Source organism: Podarcis raffonei, chromosome 1, assembly GCF_027172205.1.
Source record: "Podarcis raffonei isolate rPodRaf1 chromosome 1, rPodRaf1.pri, whole genome shotgun sequence".
Lineage (NCBI taxonomy): Eukaryota > Metazoa > Chordata > Lepidosauria > Squamata > Lacertidae > Podarcis > Podarcis raffonei.
Genome location: NC_070602.1, coordinates 34002743 through 34027557, shown reverse-complemented (window position 1 = coordinate 34027557; position 24815 = coordinate 34002743). Strand labels below are relative to the sequence as shown.

General features: G+C 44.4%; 1 protein-coding gene across 3 annotated transcripts in view; it reads left to right on the top strand.

Annotated features, from left to right (window-relative positions):
• The first annotated feature begins 24 nt into the window (after positions 1–24).
• The window catches only part of PRORP (protein only RNase P catalytic subunit), a 53162-nt gene continuing 28371 nt past the window's right edge, over positions 25–24815 (top strand). Inside the window, exons 1-5 of one of the 3 annotated variants that reach the window (XM_053380267.1) lie at positions 25–285; positions 1674–3020; positions 4180–4227; positions 6345–6477; positions 21696–21803. In XM_053380267.1, the coding sequence (XP_053236242.1) occupies positions 2029–3020; positions 4180–4227; positions 6345–6477; positions 21696–21803 (1281 nt within the window). In that variant the 5' untranslated portion in view covers positions 25–285; positions 1674–2028. The other 2 variants (XM_053380276.1, XM_053380285.1) reach the window with 2 other exon arrangements.

Below are 24815 nucleotides of genomic sequence, written 5' to 3'. Positions count from 1 at the left end.
AAAAAGGAAAAAGCTACAAGGCATACTGTATGTAAAAGAAGAGCTCCCTTAAGTAACATGGCTACCGCAAGCGCTCGTCGTTAATTGATTCCTGGAGACCCGCGTGCTCGTCAGCCGACTTCAATGCAGCACTCCAATTGGCTGAAGGCTCTGAGGAAAAAAAGCTTGAGGGAGCTACCGCTGCGCTTGCCGCTGCATAGCGTTTTCTTGACCAGAGATAGTTCTGCCATGCTGAGTTAATGCCTTCCGTGCGATGAAGAAGGGCCGCGTTGATCACGTAACTAGGTCGGTTGGATGGAAAGGGCCGGTAGTGTCTTTAAGAAGCGGCTGCGGGAGGCGGTGCAGAGGGTTTGCGGCTCACATAGACTACAATTCCCAGCATGCCATGTGCTTAGTTATCTCGGGTGCCCCAAGACTAGAGCTTTCACTGTACTGCAGCTTGGGAGTTGTCGTGGCTTGCGGTAATAATGCGTTTGGCTGTTTACACTGAGCATTTTATTTCAGTTCTGTCTTGCCACAAGTATTGAAGGGGAAGGCAAAAGTAGGGCTAAGCCCTGTGATTTAATACTGTATTTATATCACGGATTTCCCCCTCCCAAGGTGCATTAGTTCCCCATCTTTTTAGAGACAAATCAAAACAGAAGCATCCAGCTTTTTCTTGTGAGGAACAGAGGATGGAGATTGCAGTTGCTGCTATTCATGAAATTTCTGTAATTATAGGAGAAAATAGATACAGTATTGGATCGGCCATGTGTTTCTGCTTTTTTCTTACAACAGTGGTCAGTATACCATAAGTAGTAGCACATCTCAAGACTTTTCACTGCCTGGTGAAGCCAGAAATGTAGTCACCTGTGTTCTTTCATCATGACTTTGTGTAACAGTAAAACTCCATAGCAGGAAATTAAGCTTGTGGACCTTGGTGGCTTGACAGCATGACAGCAGACACACTGCATTTAGACATAAACATGATTTAGTGCTATGTGAACGAACTAATGCCCTCTCATTTCCTCCTGCAGCATAACCATGAGGTGATCAGGAGCCTCTGGTTTGGTTTCGAATAGAAGTTTGTTGTTTTGTTCAAACTGGAGCAAATTTTATTAGTTTAAACTATGGTTTGTTCACATATACCCAAATCAAACCATGGTTTATGATCCTGATTTGTTTGAATGAACCATGGTAAAAACATTACCCTGTTCAGACAAAATAACAAAGTGTGGTTGAAAACAGAAGTGGATGCTTATGATCACATCATGGCCATGTGCGAAGAGAGGGGAGAGTAGGGGTACACAAGCCTGAGGTGTGTGGTGTCTGCAACTTAGCCACAGTATCTTAAGGGTGAAAAATAATGCCAAACCACTTGAAAGTAGGATTGTGTTGGAAACATAACTTTTGTGTTAACCCTGATTGAGTTGCCTTTAAGGTAAAGATAGGCAATTCCTTCATGCCAGTTACACAGTTCTTCTAATTTTCCATGCCAGTTAAAGACCTTTGTAGAGGATGGTTGGAAGCTGCAGAAAGTAGAAGAAAAGGAGTTTTCTATTTAGGAATTGAGAAAAAGAAACACTAGTTGATAGGAGGAATTTTGGTCAGAAGTTGCAATTGTGTATATTGTATCATTTTGGAGGGGTATTGATTTTTTTGTTCTTCTTATTTGCTTTTATGTTTCTTGACAGGATTTGAATGAAAATCTCACATTGTGCTTATTACTTCAGTGTGTAGATATAGCAATTGAAAGAACATCAAAGATGGGCTGATATCAAGCTATTATTCTTTTTCTTTATTACATTTGGGGAAAGGGATGCTCTCACTTTGAAATGAGCTTACAGCATCTCTTTCTGAAGACTACATGAAGGCTGATTCAGTTTACTGAAACACCTAAATTGACTACTCACTTCTATCCTATCCCATCCCACCCCACGTTTCTCAGTTTTGATAAGGGTTTTAATACTCCACGAACTACATAACTGGGCTGTTCCTTCAGGAATTTATCCTCTCTCCATCGGTGTCATTTTTTTTTTTTTTTGCGTCATGGTATTTTTTCACCAAACAAGCAGCTTGGGGCTACTGAAGTCACTGAAGAAAAGTCACATATTTTATCCCATGCCAAAGCATCAGCAGATGCCCATTGTCTTGGGGTGCTTCATTTTCACCTCGTCATATCAGTGTGCAAAACCAGTGGATCCCAAAAGAATTCGTCCAGGAACTACCACATTGAGTTTTAAAGGTAAAGGTGAAGGTATAAGGGAGACCAGAGTGGGGAAAGACTATTCTTCTCCACGTCCTTTCAACCTCTTTGCTGCTGGAGCATCGAAGAGGAGATCAGGACCCCGTGAAGCTATTGAAGATTCAGAGCGCTCCATCCTTTCGAGGCGGATAACACTTCATCCTCCAGAAAAACCTTTGAGTGCTGGCGAATGGGAAGAGCTGAAGGGACAATTTGAGGGACTGAGAAAGTTTGAACTGCTTATGTTTGAGCAAATGATAGCTTGCAACAGCCCCATCGATGTGGCCAAATCCTTGTTGGCTGCAGTGGCTAATCGAGAGGGAGATATTCAATACAGTATTTTGCTGAAGTACTTGTGCCTGTGTGTCTCTCAGGGGAGCACGGAGGAGATTTACGATGTCCATGACATTCTGAAAGCCAGATTTAAGACTTTAGAAACATCGGGTTATGGTCTTCTCATCAGAGGTCTGAGTGGTACACCACGCTGGAGGGAGGCCTTGTCGCTTCTGGAGGAGTTAAAAAAAGTCATGACCCCTTCAAAATCAAACTATGGAGACTGCATCAGGGGGGCCCTTCTTAACCGGGAAATAAATCTTGCATGCGAACTGTTTCATGAGATGCTAGCTAAGGACCTGGTGCCAAACCTGGATACCTTACAGATTTTCTTTGACACTGGCAGAAGTGTGAAGGATGACATTTTGAAAACTGAACTCATGCACATCCTCTCCTACTTAAGAGATAATCAAGTATATCCTGGGGAAGCTTTAATGCAGAGCATAAAGCAGTGGTTTGAAAGGTAAGTTTGTCCTGTTGCAGGTAACTGGCTGATCTGATTCAGCCAGGCTTGCCTGGAGACAATTTCAAATCATACAAGCTTCAGAATCTGATCATTCTAAGCAACTGTTAACCTTTGGTTTTGTTTATTGTTAGTTGTAAATGCATGCCATGTGTCACATACTTAGGTAGGTCTCCTAATTTTGTGTCTGTGTGTCTGGTATTAGTTACAGTGAACTTAGAGATGTGGCTAATTGTATTTTTTTTGCAAGGCAAGGTTCCCTGTGGATGTGAGCAAAACGCTCACTAATGAACAGGGTGTTCTACTTTCTAACTCCCTTTGTGTGTGCGCATGGGCACATGCCTGTACAACATAAGCTGACCCGCTGTGTTAATCACTTCCTCCTTATTTTTCTCAACAATACAAGGAGGTATTTCAACAACCTACCACATTTCACATCCCTTGGATCCACTTTCTGGTTCCTTTGGATCTCTACCTGCACTCCGTCGTGCGTATTAAAGAATGCCATTGGACATCCACTTAAGATCATTTTAAAATATTTTTTGTTGCAGCCTATTGTGACACCCTTGCACAGGTTAAATAACATCTACAACCTTTTGCAAAAGTCCTGCCTTCAGAATACGTACGTACTGAATAGGTAGATGTTAAATGATATTTTCAAGCTTTTGTGGACATGTAACCTTTACCTTTAGTTAAGTCTGGCATACTCCTAGGTATATTTGCTCGGAATTTGCAGAATTGATGGGTTTTATGCACAAGTAAACGTGCATCAAATTGCAGATAATGCATTTGATCATATATGTGCTTGCTTGCTTATTTATTTATTGCATTTGCACAACACCCAACGTAGTTTACAATTTTAAAATAGTAAAATAAATAAATGCTCTAAAATGTAGAGTGACAATTGTTTCTAGCTGACAGGGAGCTGGTGGAAAAGGCTCCCTGGCCTGGCCTTGCTTGCTTCTGCCTTCCCTTGAGGCAGATGGGTCTTAATTAAGACCATGTTCTTTAAAAGTCCCAAATGTTCAAAATACTTTACTGGCAAGTAAGTATGCATAGAATTGTTGCGTTAGTTTGGAACTAGTCACAAGAGGTGCATCTTTTGGACTGTGATTAAATTTATAATATCATATTCTAATTTTTGTGCATTTTTTTGTAGTATTCCAGGAGAAAACTGGAAAGGAAGCTTAACTACCATCAAACATAGGTAAACATTTTTTAAAATCTTGAAGTGCTATTTAATAATTTTGCTTATCACTACTTTGATCAAAGATTTTCAGCCCTGGCTTAAACTGTTTGTTTTTTTAATTATTTCTGACAATTTGTGCATATATAAATTTGTACAGGGGAATTTAGTGGCTGCTCCACCCCCATTGTTCTGCCCGAACACTGAGGTCCAGCTCCGAGGGCCTTCTGGCGGTTCCCTTACTGCGAGAAGTGAGGTTACAGGGAACCAGGCAGAGAGCCTTCTCAGTAGTGGCACCCGCCCTGTGAAACGCCCTCCCATCAGATGTGATGTCAAGGAAATAAAGAACTATCTGACTTTTAGAAGAGATCTGAAGGCAGCCCTGTTTAGGGAAGTTTTTAATGTTAGATATTTTATCGCTTTATTATTATTATTATTAATAATAATAATAATAATAATAATAATAATAATAATATTCTGATGAGAGCTGCCCAGAGTGGCTGGGGAAACCCAGCCAGATGGTTGGGGTATAATAAATGATGATGGTGATGATGCAATCCTGTACCCAGTTACGTGAGAGTAAATCTCATTTAATTCAATGAGACTTACTTCTGAAAAGACTTGTATAGGATTGTGCTTTAAATTGAATGGTGCAATCACACAGAAATGTGTAAGTGCAGTAACCACCAAAATAAAAGGTTAAATTGTTGCAATTATTTTATGATATCTTTAATTATTGAATGTCCTGAGGATTCCTGCTGAATTCAAGTGAGTGAAAATAGCACAGTGTGTAATAGGAGTAGAAGTGGAGACAAAGTAAAGGTATTAGAGAAGAATACATTGCTGTAAAGGAAAACTCAGAAGAACATTTTCCAACTGCTGTAAACTACATACAGTGGCAGACATCTTCATGTATTACATAGTATATGGAGGTTTCAATTGTTTTCTGGTCCTCAGTTTGTGGTGACAGGTAAAATCATACCCCATCATTCTTGAGTTCAGTCACCTGAACAGTGGAGAAGACACTGCTTTCCTCCCCTCACGGCACTGGTTTCAAACTCCTCTGCCCAGGACTGCAGTGGGGAATAAAATACCACTACAATTCCTGCATAAATCAGCTGAGGAGTTTGTGGAGAGAAAGGCCTCTATGTCTGTGTTATTGTGTTATTTGCTACACTCTGGGTAATGTAGCCCGAACAGCCAAAAAAAGGTTCACAACCCTGCCTTATACTGTCCTATAGTTTTGTATACCTCTGCCATTCCCTTATTTTTGCTATTCTAGTCATTCTTCCACCCCACCCCACCCAAAAAAAGGTCTAGATCAGAGCTTCCCCAACTTGAATCTCCAGCTGTTTTTGGACTACAACTCCCATCATCCCTAGCTAGCAGGACAAGTGGTCAGGGATGATGGGAATTGTAGTCCAAAAACTGCTGGAGACCCAAGTTTGGGAAACCCTGGTCTAGATTTTTTAAGCTTTAGTTCAATAAAAACTGCATGTATGGCTTGGTGCCACAGCAATATCTGCTAACAGGAGGTGTGATGAATAAATGAACTCTATAATTGTAAAATCTTCATTTTTATATACTCCATCTAACTGTTGGGCAAGGCAGTGCGTGGCCTTTTTTTTGGTGTAACCACGGTTTAGCTTACCTGAACAAGCCTTGGGCTCATGTGCTTCCTCCTCTCCTCATCTAGCACACCTGTGAGGATGACATTTGGTGTTTTCATTTCTATTTTCAGCCACAAATTAGTATTATTTTCTGAACTTAGACACCTGTGGTCTTAACCACAGTCTACTGCCATAGTGGGGAACCTGCGGTCCTGCAGATGTTGTAGGACTCCTATCAGCCCTAGATAGCATGGTCCATGGGCAGGGATAATGAGCTATAGTCTAACAACACTAGGAGACCTTTGTACTAAACCATAACTTAGCATTTCATCTGAACAAGGATCCAACATGGTCTTGCAAGTTTTGGATCAAGACATGAATAAATGCACCTTTTAATTTAATTTAATTTTTGCAATTTTTTGGTATATAGCATTTTTCTTCAATCATTTTTTGAAGAAAAATCAGGTTTACTTTGCAGATAATTTTATAAGCTGCTGATAACTGTCTGTGGCTTGATTGATATTGCAGTGGGCAGTGCCCATCTTGTAATCAGTCCTTGGAAAGTATTAACCTGAGTCCAGAAGAATACAGCACTCTCAAGGAAAGAATAATAAAGGATGTGATACAAGGAACTGATACATTTAGGAAAACAACCCCCCAGGTGAGTTGCAAGGAAACCAATATTTTTATACTGATTTGCTTATAAGAAATGATGTATTTGTCGTGAATTCCTCGCGGCGCTTTTAGCAGAAACGCTCAGAGTCCCAGGTTTTTCCCAGTGCAGTCTTTTTAATGTGAGCTATATACAGGTATTTACAAAAACAGTCCATACAGAGTACCTGCTCCTTAAGGCAAACGAATACTCTCCACCACAGCACAACCACCACAGTTACTGTTGAACAGGCTTTCCTTTTTAAAACAGGTGATAGCCAATCACATTAATCACACTCCGGCTGAGTCACTCTGACCCAGCACTTCACAGAGTATTGCATCAGCCTGTTGAAGCCTGCAGACTTACTCAGTATCCTGCGAATCCCAGCAGTATTTGCCTATAACCCTGCTATAATGCTGCCGCCACACTGGCAGAACAGCATGCTCTATTAGACGCACCGGACCATAAGACGCACCTAGTTTTTAGGGGAGGAAAACAAGAAATAAGAAAGCAACACAAAGCATCCTGAGCTAAGAGGGAGCGCTCCTCCATCTTCGCTCAGGAGGCTTTGCAGGGCTATCCCTGAAGCCAGGAGAGCAAGCGGGTTCGGTGCGCACCAATCCCTCTTGCCCTCCTGGCTGCAGCGAAAGCAAGCCTACTGACTTTCCCCCCCACCTGCAAGAGCCGCACGCTCTTTAAAGGGAGCGCGGCTCTTGGGGGCTTTTGCGGGAGCTGGGGGAAGGGACAGAGCCATGCACTTTCCCTCCTTGGGGAAAAGCCCCGAAGAGCCGCACACACACTCCACGCGGCTCTTTAAAGGGAGTGCTGAGCAGAGCCTCCCGCCTGCATTCGCTCCATAAGATGCACACACATCTTTTACTTTATAGGAGAGGAAAAGTGCGTCTTATAGAGCGAAAAATACAGTATTTTGTTTATGTAGCTCTTGATAGGTCCCATCCTACCTAATTGCTGCAATAGCAAGCCCAAATAATATAATAATAGTCCTCAAAAGTTGTGCTTAATTTATGACTAATTCAGAATAACAGAATAAAGAATAAGCTACATCATTTGCATGTGAATCATTGGTGGCCGCCAGATTAAATGTTTTTAAACTGGCACCCACGGTACATACATGTTTGAGGCCGTTTCCTTTGGACTGGTATCTACTTTTAGCATCATAAATCCTCAGCTGTAAACAAAACTATTGAAAAATGTAATCTGGACCTATTTATAGGTCCTCCGTGAGCAGACATTCCATCCTGCCTGTGATGAGTCTGCTTCTGCCCATGAATTCGTTTGTTCCATTTTTAATAAATCATGCCACAGTTTAGAAAGTATGCCATGTTAAAAGCACCATCTCTAGAATTAATAATTCAAATACTTGTATTGTTTACCTCCTTGGAATGTAAACGGGCCACTGGATGGCGCTCGTGTTACATCTTGGATATGACGCTAGAGACAAAAAATATTAACGGAGATCAGAGATTGTGGAAGATGCATAACTTGTATTATTTTCCTTTCTTCTGCCCCAGCCTTTAAAGTATCAGTTACTAATGGATCAGGGCATTTCTTTCAGGATCACATTCGTGGAGCTGTGCCGTTTACAAATTCTTCACTCTTCTACAAAAGGAACAGCACAGCAATGCTATGATTTCTAAAGTAGGAATCCTTCTAATGTGAAATATGCTGTTACAGTCGCACCTCAGCTCCCGAATGCCTTGGGAGTTCAATGTTCCGGCTCCCAAACAATCAAAAACCGGAAGTGAGTGTTCCGGTTTTTGAATGTTCTTTTGGAAGCTGAATGTCCAACGGGGCTTCCGCGGCTTCCGATTGGCTGCAGGAGCCGCGCTTTGGTTTCCGAATGTTTTGGAAGTTGAATGGACTTCCGGAATGGAATCCGTTTGACTTCTGAGGTACGACTGTATTTCTGATTTAGGGAATTTGCTGCTCTTTAAACTAGTTGTAGCAACGTAGTTCAATGAGGCCGCTTCCTATGTTAGTACCAACTATGGGCTGAGCAAACTCCCAGTTCAAATCGTGCCTCGTCCATGAAATAATCTTGACAGCCTTAGGCAAATTCTTTTTCTTATTTTAATCTCTGTTTAAGTTCACTTTGTGCCGTGTTGGCTAATAATAGTGGCGGAGGTGTGCCGTGTTGGCTAATGAGGAGGTGTGTTTGGGACCAGACGGTGGGTGGGGGTGGAATCCATAGTTGGATTTAACTTTTGAATTCAGCCCAGGCCTCCCGATCATGGTTTGTTGGGGAGAAACAAACCACAAGTACTGGTTTGACTGCAACACCGAATTAGCCGTTTGATTGTTTTTTTCCCTGCTCCAGAAAGAGAGGAGCAAAGTGCTCAAAGTCTGTGGTCACCATAATGCAGGGCATGTACAATCTAATTTTGCTAACTGTGTTTCATGGCTAGCATTGTTTCCAAATGCAGTCATCATTATTTCCATTAATAGTGTGTTTTACTGTACAAATGAGAGTGTGTGCAAGTGTGCAGCTCCTCTGTATGTACCACTTAACAGTTTTTTAGCTATCAGTGACAGAAAAACACACATGTTTTTGTGTTAAACATGTCTGTCTCAAAATCCCAAGAGCCTCTTCATTTCCTGACCTGTTCCTCACATGTTCAGGAACAGGAAATGATGGGGTTTTAGGGGATTGGAGGTGTTTGATAAGGAAAGTTATTTTGCTGCAGTGGCCAAGAGTAGATTGACTAGTGTTGATGCTGGTTACGGGGCTATTTTTTCTGTCAGGCCTTTCTGTTGATGTTAACTCTTTAAGCCCTTAACAGTTTAACCTTGGTACAGTGGTACCTCGGGTTACATACGCTTCAGGTTACAGACGCTTCAGGTTACAGACTCCGCTAACCCAGAAGTAGTACCTTGGGTTAAGAACTTTGCTTCAGGATGAGAACAGAAATCGTGCTCCGGTGGTGCGGCGGCAGCTGGAGGCCCCATTAGCTAAAGTGGTGCTTCAGGTTAAGAACAGTTTCAGGTTAAGAACGGACCTCCGGAACGAATTAAGTACTTAACCCGAGGTACCACTGTACTTTAAAGTCTTCTGTATGTTTCTCTTGATATGCTATTGTCATAATTTGAGGGCCTACTCCAGATCTCTTAAACATGTTGGGCAAGGCTGGTATTAACTAGGATTAGGGGAGAGGTGAGCGCTGCACCCCAAAGTCGAATTTGACTGGACTTAACCATCCAGGGGTCCTTTGCCTTTTTTCCTTTAGCCACCCTATGAAAAGTCTTGCCAGGCACAATGTTTCAGGACCTATCCTTATAGTGCTACAAGCCATTCCTAAAGATGCAGCTTTTTTAAAAGGCCCTAAGCTGCACTCATTTGTTCACTTTGTGTTTTATTTTGACAAGAGTTTGGAATTGTTAAATTTGTATTTAGTTTTATGGTAATACTTTGACATTGTGATTGGTTTTGAGTCGGGGGTTGTTTTTGCTTTGTGTTGTCTTGCTATTTTAATTGTTAGCCACCTTGAGTTTTTTTTTGAAAGCTAGGCAAAATTGAAAATTTAAATCAATCAATCAATCTGCCTGAAAGGAAGGGGGTGTATATGTATATGTACAGTGGTACCTCGGGTTACATACGCTTCAGGTTACAGACTCCGCTAACCCAGAAATAGTACCTCGGGTTAAGAACTTTGTTTCAGGATGAGAACAGAAATCGCGTGGCGGCAGCACAGCAGCAGCGGGAGGCCCCATTAGCTAAAGTGGTACTTCAGGTTAAGAACAGTTTCAGGTTAAGAACGGACCTCCAGAATGAATTAAGTACGTAACCAGAGGTACCACTGTATATGTATGGACATGGGTGGCACTGTGGTCTAAACCACTGAGGTTTGAATCCATGTCATGGGATGAGCTCCCATTGCTCTGCCCCGGCTTCTGCCAATCTAGCATTTCGAAAGCACACTAGTGCAAGTAGAAAAAAAGGTGCCGCTGTGGCAGGAAGGTAAATGGCGTTTCCGTGTGCTCTGGCACTTGTCATGGTCTTCCATTGCACCAGAAGCAGTTTAGTCATGCTGTCCACATGACCCAGAAAGCTCTCTGTGGACAAACGCCGGCTCCCTTGGCCTGAAAAGCACCCCATAATCACCTTTGACTGGACTCAACCGTCCATGGGTCCTTTACCTTTTACCTATGTATATGTATTTATAGATATAATTTTAATGTGTGGCTCAAGAAACTTGAGCTTCAATGGCAGTAGTAGAATCATAGAATTGTCAAATTGGAAGGGACCACGCAAGTCATCTAGTCCAACCCCCTTCAATGCAGCATTTTTTTGCCCAAGGTGGGGCTCAAACCCACAACCCTGAGATTAAGAGTCTCATACTCTACCGACTGAGCTATCCCAGTAGTAGAAAGAGAGTTCTTCATGAAAAGAGTCGTTATTAATGAAATTGGCTGCCACAAGATATGGCGGCACCTACATACGCACAGGTGGGATAAAGTGGGGTGGGATAAGTTTTATGGGGGATAGGTCTGTCCAATAGATAAATAAAACCTCCATTATCAGGAGCAGTATGCCACTGAATTCTCATTGCTAAGTGGCAAACTGTAGGGAAGTCCTGTGTCATCCTTTCCAGGAGGATATGACTGGCCGCTGTTGGGAGTGAAATGCTGGACTAGATCAGCCTTTTGTCTGGGTCAGTAGGACTGTTCTTATGCACGTGCATCTATAATTAGCAGGCCACTAAGGGGAGAGAACCTATGGGTTTGTTATGTTGGTGGGTTGATCATCGGGTCCCTGCCAACTCTATGATTCTATAATTTGATGATTGCTAAAAGTGAATCATTATTTTGAGTAATTATTTGGCTTGTGCTACAAATTTTGGGAATTTACCATGGTTAGAAATGGCCGGAGTTTTTAACACAAAGCTGGGGCTTTTCTGGAAGGGATTTGTTGTGGGAACAGCTTTAGTCTTAGCCTTGATAATAGAATGTTTGTTTTGAGGCAAGTATTGGATGTTTGGGGAGATTCCATTTCTCACTAATAATAGCTCTTGCAGCAGCTGCCTGAGATCAGATGTAGATAGAGAAAGGCATCTGTTCCGTTAATGTTTTATTATTATTATTAAGGCATATTTGCACGTATCCTTGCCCAAATTATATGTTATGATGTAGTGACTGAGATGCCTGCAGTCTCAAGAGGTTGTGTCAGTGACATTGCTGTTAATTTTAACTTATTTTAATAGGAAAAGCAGTATTTGCTACAGCACAGGGCCTTTTAACTGAAATAACATCCTGATTGTAGGCTCATTAAAAGACGTAAAGAATGCTGGACAACAGGGGAAACTTCACTGAGCTGTTCAGGAATTAGCGTGGTACCCATTTAAGACTGAATTTTTCAGTTCCCCTATAACATAATTTCTAAATCTTCCTGTTGCTAGGAGCTGATGTGCATGCTTACTGTGGAGAATGACTTAAAACCCTTGTTTCAAAGAAACATTGATGTAAAAAAACCCTAGAATACTAGCTCCCTGAAATGCAACTTCAATTCCCATATCTCAAGAAACGTATAAATTACTGTTTCCATTATGGCAGAGAAGGCTGCTGGCTCTTCCTGGGCTTGAGAGGATAAGTAGTTTTATGGACGCCGTTATGGAACGGTTGGTTACTAATTTTTCGTACTCAGTGAGGTGATCTGCATTTGTGATCAGGTGGATGTACACGAGGCCCTTTCTTATGAAGCCACAGTGAGTCACTGAAGACACGGGGCTGGCATTCCCCTCCCTAATCAGTCACACAGTGATCCAACTCAGGTATTTTTCTTTCTGAAACCAGCTTGTGAAACCAAATATAAATGAATGGATGACTGACGCCTGTGGAATCCTTCTTTTGTGCCACCATGTGCATTAGAGAAGCATTGGTAAAGACATCAGAGATACCACTGTTGTACGCTCTCTCACTTCCTCTGAGCTCAACAGAGTCCGACTGAGACCAGCAAGCAGAGTTTCCAGGTAGACAGCTGGAATCATGCCTTAATCGCTGTCCTTTCCGGATATTTGTTGTTTACTTGTTACTCTTAGTGGAAGTCATCAATGCACCAGTGCACACCTGTGGTCGACTGACTCTTCGAAGCTACTCAGTCAGCCCTATTACTTATCACAAGAAGGAAATAACTAGATGAATTTGACTGTAATGGTAGCTAATTATCACCTTTCAGCCATTTGTTAGTTAGCCAAAGAGCTGCAGTGACAGTTTAATGATTCATTAACTCAATTCTATTTCCATCTCACCCCCCTTCTCATCTCATTGTTCGGCTCAAGCTTTAATTTCATTTCACTTAATTAATTTCAGTCTAATTTGGTTGAGTGGTGTTTGGAGAGAGAAAAAGTTCACAGAAAAATTTAATTTCCTGCTTCTGAAGGATGTGCCAAAATATTTCTACCAAGAGATTGAGCCTGTAAAAAAATCACTCTTCGATGCTGTATTCATAGGGAAACCTTTTAAGGCCTAAATCTGTTGGATTCCACTTCACATTGCATCACATGCTTAACAGCTGCTGGTCATGATGGCTATAATACGCCACTTCCAGGATCCAAGGCCACATCTTTCTGAATGGTTGCTGGGAAACAGCAGTGCCCTCATGTCTTGTTTGTTCTTAAGCACTTGAATGAAACTGAATGAAAACGCTGTCCAGGTAGCTAAATTATATGGGAGTCTTCCTTTCATTTTTGGGTTGTCATTTTGGAGCAATACATCACTTAACCTCCTGACGGCTATCTTTCCCCACACGGAGCTGTCACCTCACCTTGCATACCACAAACTCCATTTTTAGTTCATTTTTTCTGCTCATAGCATACCCAGGTTCCTACCCAATTGCCTTCTTCCTCTCACTCTCCCCTTTTGTGGTCCCCATGTGACCTCCTCTTGGCCTTTCATGAGAGGCAGTTTAGAAAGCTGGCAAAGTAATTATATTATTGATGCGTTCATGTTATAAGTTTGCAAAGGCCCTTTTACAGACGACACTCTTGCATGTAATATAATCCTACATAAAAAACAGCATGGACATGCAGCATTTCCAACATAAGTAAAATCAGTACTGATTTAAAAATTAGTACTGATTTAAAAAATATGAAGGGTGCGAAGCAGAGCATATAAAAGCCAAGTGGCTCATGGAAATCCTCCGAATTAAGCAAGCCTTATGTGATGGGATGATGGGCTGCTTGTGCGTGAAATTCCTAGTCCCTCAGAGTTTGGCTCAGTCCCCAAACCTCTGTCTGTAACGGAGCTCCTTAAGCATGGCTCCATCAGTCGCTGGTAGAATCCGACAGTGGGCGTTTACGGAATTTCTTCCAGCATAAAAGCTCCTTAACGGAAACGCGTCTTCTGGACTCTCGGCGCGACAGTTTCCGGCGAGGAGTGGGTGTCCCTATAGGAGGTCCTGAAACCTCCCCACTGTTTTCGCTGGAAGTGTCTCTGAGCCATCCCTCTGCCTCACTTTCCCTTGGAGCTCCTTCTCTCCCCCTGCTGGTTCCCTCCTCAGCTGATAAGTCTCTCCCAACCTCTGTGAGCCCTTTCACCTCCTGTGCTTCCGATGGCAGTTCCCTGACATCCACCTCCCCTCCAGGGCCCCCTTCACCCCCTCCCCTCCCCTCCTCTGCGGGCGGCGAGGGAGCAAAACCCCTGAAAGAACCTCCCTCATCTTCCGAACTCTCGAACATTTCCCTCCACCGGTTGCTGTTTCTGGTTTCTAAGTACTCCTCCTCATCGGAGTCTATTCCTTCTTCCAACTCCGATTCCGAGAGTCCTTCCAGTTCCTCCTCCTCGTCGGTGGTGCCAAAGTACTCCCTCCGGAACCTCGCTACTGACTGAGGTTTCCTGGGGAACCTTTGATGGAACGTTTCGATCAAGATCTCGTCATTGACCTCCTCTGCCGTCACCCAGGCGTTTTCCGACTCCGGTTCCCCTTCCCACGCTACCAAATACTCCACCTGATTACCCTTCCACCTGGAGTCGATGATTTCCGCCACATGGTTGCTGCTTTCCCTCTCTTCTAAGACTGGTCCCCGTGTGGAAACCCCTTCACCTTCCCCCCTATACGGTGACAGTAATGACCTGTGGAATACTGGGTGCAGTTTCATGTGGTTCGGTAACCGGAGTCTGAAAGCCACTGGGTTGACCTGTTGAATGACCTCAAATGGTCCTAATCTTTTGGGTCTCAATTTCTTGCAACTCCCCTTGAACGGCAACCCTTGGGTTGACAGCCACACCTGACTCCCCACCCTTATGGTTTCACCTTCCCTTCTGCTCTTGTCTGCTTGCCTCTTATATTCTTCTTTGGCCCTTTCTAAGTTGAGTTGGAGTTGACGATGGATCGCTTCCATTTCTTCTAGAAACTGTTCGGCGGCCGGGACGCTCCATCTCTCCCCTCCTCCCCCTGGAAATGCCCTGGGGTGGCACCCATAATTAGCCAAAAAGGGGCTCATCCCGGTGGACACATTCTCCACATTATTGTAGGCAAATTCCGCTAGCGCCAACTTTTTGACCCAGTCATTCTCTCTGTCATTGACATAACACCTCAGGTATTGTTGGAGGATACCGTTTGCTCTCTCCGCCTGCCCATTGGTTTCAGGGTGCCTGGCAGTCGAAAAATTGACCTCTACGTGCAGTAAGCTCATGAGCTTCCTCCAGAACCTGGACGTGAATTGTTTGCCTCTGTCTGAGACCACCCTCAAGGGGGCGCCATGCAGCCTAAAAATATGTTCTACAAACAATTTCGCTGTCTCTTCCGCCGTGACTGCATGTGAGCAAGCTACAAAGTGGCACATCTTAGTTAACAGGTCTACTACGACCAGGATGGCGGTTTTCCCCTTGGATTTCGGCAGATCAGTCATAAAATCTATCGATACCGCCTCCCACGGTCGTTCTGGTGTGGGTAACGGTTCTAATAACCCTGCCGGCGCCCGCCTTTCTCCTTTGGCTCGCTGGCATTGGTCACACCCTCTTACATACTCCCGTACATCTTCCCTCACCTTGGGCCACCAAAATTCCCTGGTAACCAACCACATGGTCTTGTGTTGCCCAAAATGCCCCGCTGTGGGGCTGTCGTGCAGCTGTTTGAGTACTCTCCCTCTCAATTCCCCTTCGGGTATATATAGTGCCCCTTTGTAATACAATGCCCCGTTTCTTTCTTCAAAACCTCCGGGGTTTTCTCCCTCTCTCCTTAGACATCTGAGCTTATTCTGGGCATATTCGTCATTCTCCGTTCCCTCTACCAGTTCCCTTTGCCCCACCAATGCCGCCCCACACACCCAGCGGTCCTCTGGGATGATATGTCTCTCTTCAGGTGCTCCCTCCCCCTCCAAATATTCAGGTTTGCGTGAGAGAGCGTCCGCCCTGACGTTTTCTGGACCTGGCACATAGCAAATCTCAAAATGGAATTTGGAGAACTCCTGGGCCCACCTCACTTGTCGTTGGTTGAGCACTCGTGCCGTTCTCCAATACTCTAAATTCTTGTGGTACGTGCACACTTGCACCTTATGTTGGGCACCAATTAGCAAGTGTCTCCATCTCCGGAACGCTTCGTGAATGGCGAGTAGTTCTCGGTCATATACCATGTAGTTCCTCTCGGATTTGTTAAGCTTACGCGAGAAGAAGGCACACGGTCTCCACGCCGACTTACTCTTCCCCGGCTGAAGAAGCACCGCCCCCACCGCCCGGTCTGATGCATCAGTTTCCACCCTCATTGGTTTTTGTAAATCCACATGCAGGAGCTGTTCTTCCGAAGCGAATGCCTTTTTCAATTCCTCAAATGCTTGCTCCGCCTCCACCGTCCAAACAAATTTCTTCTTGCTACTGAGACAGTCCGTAATGGGAGCCGTTAAGTGGGCAAAGTTCTTGATGAACTTACGATAAAAGTTCCCAAACCCTAAGAATCTTTGCACATCCTTTTTTGTTTTCGGTGTCTTCCATTCCAGCACCGCCTGGACCTTGCCTGGATCCATGGCTAGTCCCTTGTCTGACAAGCGGTACCCCAGGAATTCCACCTCCTTGGTGTGAAACTGACACTTCTCCAATTTCACCCACAGCTGGTTTGCTTGCAGTTGGCTCAACACTTCCCTGACGTCCTTTACATGCTGCTCCTCATTCTCTGAATATACTAACACGTCATCTAGGAAGGCCACGCAATTCTTGTAGAGCAGAGGCCCCAGGACGTGGTTCATGAACGATTGAAAACATGCTGAGCCTCCTTGTAATCCGAAGGGCATAACGAGATATTCAAAAGCCCCCAAAGGGGTGAACATGGTGGTTTTCCATTCATCCCCCTTCCTTATCCGTATCAGGTTGTATGCCCCCCTCAGGTCCAGTTTAGTAAAAATCTTTCCCTTCCTCACCCGGGTCAAAATGTCATCAATTCTGGGCATGGGGAAAGCCACTGGTTCCGACACTGCATTTAGGGCCCGGTAGTCCACTACAAGTCTCGGTTTATCCGTGTTTTTTTTGTCCACAAAAAACACTGGGCTGCCCCCCACCGCTCTGGACTCTCTGATGAAACCTCGCTTCAGGTTTTTATCAATAAACTCCCTTAACTCCTGCATTTCCCTGTCTGACATGGCGTACAGCTTGCCCACTGGGAGCTGGGCCCCAGGGACTAGATTGATTTGGCAGTCAAAGGCTCTATGCGGTGGTAGTTTGTCTGCTTCCCTTTCGCTGAAGACATTGCTCAGGTCAGCGTATTGTTTGGGCACCTTCCCTTTGTCCGTTACTTCCGTCCCTGCTAGAAAGGCTTTTGCCCCTTCCGGAGCCTTCCCCTCCTTGCAGTGTTCCAGGCAATGTGCTGACCCAAAGGAGACCACTCTCTGATGCCAGCCCACTAGCGGATCATGCAACGCTAGCCAGCTCATTCCCAAAATAATGGGAGCCCCTCCCAAGGTGGCCACATTGAACGCTATTCTTTCGGTGTGCCTGGCCACCCTCATTACCATTGGGACGGTCTGTAGGCTAACTTCTCCTCCCAACAGCTCCCTCCCATCGATCGTGGTCACCTGCAGGGGGTCACTTAAAGGGATTGTCTGTACCTGGTGTTCAGCTGCAAACTCCTTACTCATAAAATTACAGGAGCTGCCTGAGTCCAATAGCGCCTTTATCTTTAGTGGGTGTCCGTTTGGCAGCTCTAGCAACACCTCTATCACTAGGGCTGGTCTTGGAGGTTCCGGCGTGGGCACTTTTACTGCTCCTTGGCCTGGCTGCTGTGCCCTGACGGTGTCAGCCAGGCGTTGGCTTTTACTTGCTCCTGGACTTCCTCCTCCTTTCCCCCAACAGCTCCCGCCATCCCTTGCCATTCCTTTCTTTGCGGGCAGACTCTGGCAAAGAGACCTGGCTGCTGGCAGAGATAACATTTCTTGGCGCTCTTCCCCTCCTTCTTCTGCCCTTCACTGGGATTTGAAACTGTGCGCGCGCGCGCTGTTCCAATTTCCATCGGCTCTCCTAGCGGGAAAGTTGGCTCCGGAATCTCTGGAATGCGGAAATCCCTCCAACGCTCCCCTTTCCCTTCCCGCTTCTCCAAGGCTCTCGCCTCCTGGTGCGCTCCAATGGTCAGCGCTGATTTGGTCAGCTGGTCCATAGACTCCGCCCTGGGCGCCCGGGAAAGTTCGTCTTTCACCGCCGAAGAAAGCCCCTCTTCGAAAAGCATTTGAATGGGTTCCACCGATAGATCCCACCCCAATTTATGTATCAACATGGTAAACTCAGTCCAGTACTCACGGACAGATCGGCTCCCCTGTTTACAAGCCATCAACTGTCTGCGCACCACTCCCTGCTCAATGTCGCTGGAAAACATCAGGTCCATGGCGCGAAAAAACTTCCTCGTGTCCTTCAGGACGTCATTATTCCCTGCCATCAGGGGCCTAACCCAGTCTCTCGCCCCCCCTTCGAGATGGCCAACCACAAACGCCACTCGCGATTCCTCGTCGGGAAAGTCGTCAAACTGCAGATTGATAGCATACTGCATCTCTGTCCTAAAGGCTTGATAGTTCCTGGGATCCCCCCCAAACTTCTGCACCAATCCTGGCATCTTTCTTGCCAGTGGGGAGCCTTTTGCCTTTTCTGCATCCTGCGCCCTCCTCTCCTCGAGCCTCGCCGTTTGCAGCGCTAGCTGGACCTCCAACACCCGGTACCTTTCTTCCAGGCTTGGACCCGCTCCAGCTCCTCCCGCTTCTCCGGTTCCGGCTGGGTTGCTCATGATGCCTCTCTGCACAAGCTGCCTTCAGGGACTGTCGGATTGCTGTGATGGGATGATGGGCTGCTTGTGCGTGAAATTCCTAGTCCCTCAGAGTTTGGCTCAGTCCCCAAACCTCTGTCTGTAACGGAGCTCCTTAAGCATGGCTCCGTCAGTCGCTGGTAGAATCCGACAATGGGCGTTTACGGAATTTCTTCCAGCATAAAAGCTCCTTAATGGAAACGCGTCTTCTGGACTCTCGGCGCGACAGTTTCCGGCGAGGAGTGGGTGTCCCTATAGGAGGTCCTGAAACCTCCCCACTGTTTTCGCTGGAAGTGTCTCTGAGCCATCCCTCTGCCTCACTTTCCCTTGGAGCTCCTTCTCTCCCCCTGCTGGTTCCCTCCTCAGCTGATAAGTCTCTCCCAACCTCTGTGAGCCCTTTCACCTCCTGTGCTTCCGATGGCAGTTCCCTGACACCTTAGCAGGCCATAATGAGGGGGCCACAACCAACCAACCAAAATAAAAAAGGCCAGGTTCTCATACTTGAGGTTGTACAGTTTGAGAAACTTGGGAATAGGCCCACTCAGATGACCTGAGCTAGTAGCAGAGTTTATAGGGGAAGTGGTTTTCATATGTCTCAGAAGTGGCACTGATGAGGGAAATTCTGTACAGGGTTGCAGCTGGTGCAAGAGCGAGAAACTTGCAAACACTGACTAGATATTTTTTGGTAGAATGGTTGGCAATACTATTGGGGTCAGAATGGGAAGTGTTTATGGTGCATCCGCAGGGCTTGTCCCCTAGGTGTAAACTTATTGATAACAAGCCGTAGCAGATTCCCCTGAGGTGAAAAAAAAGAAAGTATTAGCATGTCAGTTCTGCTTTCCTTTTGTGCTGCAGAAGTGTCTAGGGTAATTAGAAGGCTTTGGTGATATGCGCGAGTTGACAGGGTTCATTTCAGGAAATGCACCTGCAATAACCCCTGAGAGGCAGTTTGAGTAACAAAAGCAATAGGGAGTTCCCAGAAGACTTGCTGTCAGGTATTTTGAAAAAAAAAAAGAAGCAGCAAGAACAGGATTCGAAATGTAGGTTTTAAAAATGTAATGTGGAGGTAGTGACTAACGTCGGTGACTAATGTCAAACGTTGGAACAAAGTGCACTGTCACATGTATTATTGATAAGACTGAGAGAACTGGGTTTACTCAAGATCTGCTGGTTGTTGCGTTGTAGGGCAAAAACGAAAAGAAAATCCTAGCCACCCCAAGTAGTTTGCTTTGCCATCCTGCAATTCTCAGTTGATTTCAGTAACAGGTAGGTAGCTGTGTTGGTCTGCCATAGTCAAAACAAAATATTTTTCCCCCTTCTAGTAGCATCTTAGAGACAAACTAAGTTTGTTATTGGTATGAGCTTTCGTGTGCATGCACACTTCTTCAGAATGCACACGAAAGCTCATACCAATAACAAACTTAGTTGGTCTCTAAGGTGCTACTGGAAAGATTTTTTAAAAATTTGATTTCAGTAGTTTTACTTCATCCGCATCCTACCTGATTGAAAGTGGAACTGTAGGCTGCAATTTAGATACACTTGCTTGGGAGTCAGTGCCAGTGAATTCATTGGGGTTTACTTCTGGGTAGACATGTATAGGATTGTATTGTTACCCCCCACTCGGTCCATTTTGTGTTCTTTGTTTCTTTGCACACTGGTGAACTTTCCCCTTCAAAATCATGCGTGTAAATCAAAATGTCCTTTTGTTTCACGTAATTGAATGAGAAGCCAAAAGAGCGCGGGGTTTTCTGTCCTAGGTGTGCAGCATAGCTTGATCATCTTGTTAACTATATGTTGAGTACTATTGGTACTATTTTGCTCACTAAAATAATTTATGCACAGCAAAAGGTTTGGATAATTTCTTCAGACTCCTCTATGAAATTCAGGCCTCTGACTTTACTGCTTCCCTGTCCTGCAGTACACATAGCCCAAAACGTGCTCCTGTATTTCCTTTTTTTAAAAAAATAATTTTTATTAACAGGCCAATCGCATCACATTATCCAAATCACATACGTGCTCCTGTATTTCCACATCCTCCAGTCCTTCCTGCCCATGGGCCCTGTGTGATGTTCCTTTTTCTATGCTTTCATTTTGGATTGTGCTTTCTTCTGCAGCGACTGCAAAAGAACTAGTAGAGGAAGTTGTTGTTTCTTGGTTGCCCGCTGAGAGGCAGCTGCTACTTGCTATGAGAGAGGTTTTACTCAGATTACCAGGAATTGAGAAGGGTTGGGAAAACCACAGTTTCCCAGTTTCATTTCTGCAAACTCTGGAAGTAATGGATTAAAACAGCACACATGGATAACTCAACCCACAGTGGATTGGTGACATCGCTCAGAGTAGTTTTTCAGATATGTCTGTACCACTTCATGGAGTTCTAAAAATAATTTGATAGGCTTGATTGGCACCTCCATCCTAAATATGGCAGAAATTAGTTTATAAACATTATGTTTAGGCCTAAAGAGAACAAATAAGCTGTGTAGCTACTGCAGGTGTAAAAAATAAAATTTCCAGGATATGTTCCTATCAACTGTTTAGAGTCGGGGCTAATGTGTACTCAGTAATTAAGAAAAAAATCAATTCTGTGTTCGGGTATCCTTGTATTGTGCCAAGAAAAGTGGATTTCTGAAACTTATATGCAAATTAGCATACATTAATTTTCAGTTTTTTTATATAGACTTAGATGAGTGGCAAATAAATATGCAGGCTGTAGAAGTTCTCAATTTCTGACTTCCGAATCTTCATAAGATATTGCCCATACACATTGAAGCTTATCATTGCAAGCATAAGGACTAGAAACTGACCTACAGTAAAAAGAGCAATAAAAGAAAGCTTGGTTGCTGAATTCTGTGCCCGCTACCAATTTATTTTCTTTCATTGAATATATAAAATCTGGTTGAAAAAAACAAAAATAGCAGGGTATATAATAAGTCAGTTATGTTTCATTGTTGCTTTTCTTTCAACTTCTTGCCCTCTCTCTCTCCCCCCCTTTTTTTTTTAGGAACTTGAAGAATTTCAGACATTCGTGAATCAGTGTCCCCCTTTTGATATTGTGATTGATGGACTCAACGTTAGCAGAGTTTACAACAAAGCCATTCCATCTCAAACTGTAAGTCGCATTCTATCTGTTAAATAACTTCGTGTGTGTAATAGCTACTTTACCGCTTCCAATCATGGTTTAACATTCTGGCTTTTCCTGGAGCCATCAACCATAGTTTCTCATTTTGTCTTAACTGAGAAACTCTGGTTAACTGAATACTTGTTTGTTTACTTCCTAGTGTGTAGGAAGCAGGGAAAGGGGCTGCATTTGCTGCCATAAGGCTCTTTCACACCCTCTTATTATGCTGAAATATGATAACTTGGACATGGCCAGCATGTTAGAATCCATGCACAGAATGCTTACACCATTCTTTATAGAGGACCCCTATTCTAAGTAAAATGTTCAGGGAAATGTTAAAGGGATACCAGGGATGAGGACCAGTAGGAGAAGAATGAATTGACTGCAGACAAGAGTGAGAGAGGTGTTTCCAGATAGGCACAGTCCACTTGCGCACTGTGCTGATCATTGCCACTTCCAACAGGTACCCCCATGCATACAATCAAAGTTTAGTGTGAAATCTGTCATGAGAAGCAGCCACTGGGATGGGAGGACTTCAAGGTCTCTTCTTGACATCAGTTTAGTTAGTGATTGGGTGCAAAAAAAAAAAGAAGCACCTCAGAGGTGAGGTACCTTTTTAAAATCATGAGTGTCTAGAGTTCTTGTTGCCACTTTTTTTGCATAGTGGATGCTGTCCCTCTAGCTCTATACAGTCTTTGGACTAAAACATCCATTGCCATGGGAATTGCTTTTTTAGCTTGTGGTTGTTTGACAGGGTGATCTCTTACCAGCTTTTGACAGAAATCGTACAGCTTTTGCATCTGGCAGAGTATTAACTGAGGCTGTGGTGGTGCACAAAAGCCTTATCAGAAACATGGCGTAATGGTCTTGCTATTACTCTCCTTAACCCTGTAACGTATCTCTCCTGGTTTTTTCATACCTGTGGCTAAGTCACTAACTATTGGCTGGTGGAAGCAGGGATTTACTTGTTGTCGTGTACTGGTAAGTTGAACAAGTTTTGCAGAAGGTGCAGTGAGAACTCAGTATGGTTTCTGATAACTGGCAGCTCAGCCCTGGTGTAAGGAGAAGAAGCTCAGAGTTGATATGAGGAACAGTGGTGAGCCAGTATAGAAACATGCAGTACGTCAATGCAAATCCAAGACATGTGCCAGTTTGTGTCATTGATTGCATACTCATTCGCTGGATCATCATCTTGTTGTGTTGAATGGGCTTGCATGTTCCTGTGACCCTTGTGAGTGAAGCCGTCAGGAGACTCGTACTCCCAGCAGGGTCACCCAAGGCGGTAAGGTCAAAGGGGAGGAGCTAGACAAAGAATGATCCAAAAAGTCCTCAATGGCAGAACAGGTGGAAGATAACAAGCAGTATGTTACAACGGCTGTGAAGGCGGATGAAGGCTGCAGCTGATAAGAATCTACTGGTCATTGTGATTACTCATATCATTGGAATAGAGCCTTACTGCGAAGACTGTGCGTTGGTCAGTGTGCACTGATCTACACACATAGAACAAATTCATGCACAGGTGCCTTCCAAAAACCCATCCCAAATCCAAACACCGTGTATATGAAGGACAATCTTACTTGGCTGCAAATGATCGCCAAAAAAGAAGATTGGTTGCATACATCCCCATGTGCAAAAACACCCTACCAGGGTGTTTCCCCCACCTTTGTTTCAGTTTTGGCAGTTGGATCATTGGGCATCAGGACTAGGAACGTACCTTGGGGTTGGTCAGGCTGGCGCCTGCCAAGAGCACAGACCCAGGGGTGTGTGCAAAAACCACACCTTTTCCACTCTTTCCAAATCGGGCATGCGCTCCCTGGGCCATTGTTCCGCTGCTCTGGGCACCTAGGCAAGGTGTGCAGGATCCTTTGCCAAGGGTGCAAAGGAGCCTAGATACACCTCCAGTCAGGACTATATGAATACACAATGTAAGAACCGAATCACATGGCATGTTCTACATGCAAAGGGGCTACATTCCAAGATTAACTTCTGTGTGCACCCCCCCCAACACAACATGTAGTCAACATTTGGGGTTGATAATAATCGTGGCAAAAATGATAATTTTAGCAGGCGTATGTAACTGAAGAGGAATGCAGCCCAGCAAAAAGGAAGCTATGTACTGTTCTGACTAGAAAAGAAAATCCCTGGTGTCTTCTGCAGAAGCTGCAAAATCATTGTGGTAATCTAACACAACATCCTGTTAGGTCTCCAGATATGTCGCTTTTTAAGTTAAACGAAAGTAATCTCTCACAGGCCTTTAATTTCCACATGAAAAACTCCAATCAGAACGAGTATAAGGGGAAAACATCCTCACCCCACGTTTGTACCTATTGTTTTTGTAAAAAATTTATTCTAAATCTGGAATTGTCAAGCAAACGCATGTAGGAGTTGAATAATAGGAAGGAGATTCTAGATGTGTTTGGAGGAACAAAAAAAACAATCTTACCAGACACATCGATGGAATTCTCAGCTTGGAACGGGAGCACTTTCAGCATGTTATGAGGTAAAACAGAAAGTGTACACACTGTTCTCTTACATGTCCAAGCTAAAGGAAGTGTGGTGTTATCCAGGAGTCATCTCTGTTAATCAGATACTGTGTGTTTTTGTTTTGTTAAACAAATAATTCTGAGAACTCTGAAAGGTCAGTGTCAAAACTTAAGCTACTCCCGCAGGGCCAGGCTGAGTTTGTGGGCAGCCATACCTGATTTCCACACCTGGAGGGTATGTTCTCTAGCTTGGGGTCCCTGAGTTCAGTGGCTTGAGCTGGGCAAACTGGAAGCCGGTGGCTGAATTGTGACAAGCGGAAGGGACTGCTCCACCATCAGAGCAAAGGCAGATGGTCTGACTGATCCCCACTTGCACCTGGTGACAACCGTGAGATCTAAGCATACAAGATCCGCAGTAGATCTCTGCCCTTGGGCTTCTGCATTCAGGCCCCAGAGTACCCAACAAGCTATCGCACAGGCTGCTGTGATGTAAATGTGAATCACAGAATTATAGACTCAT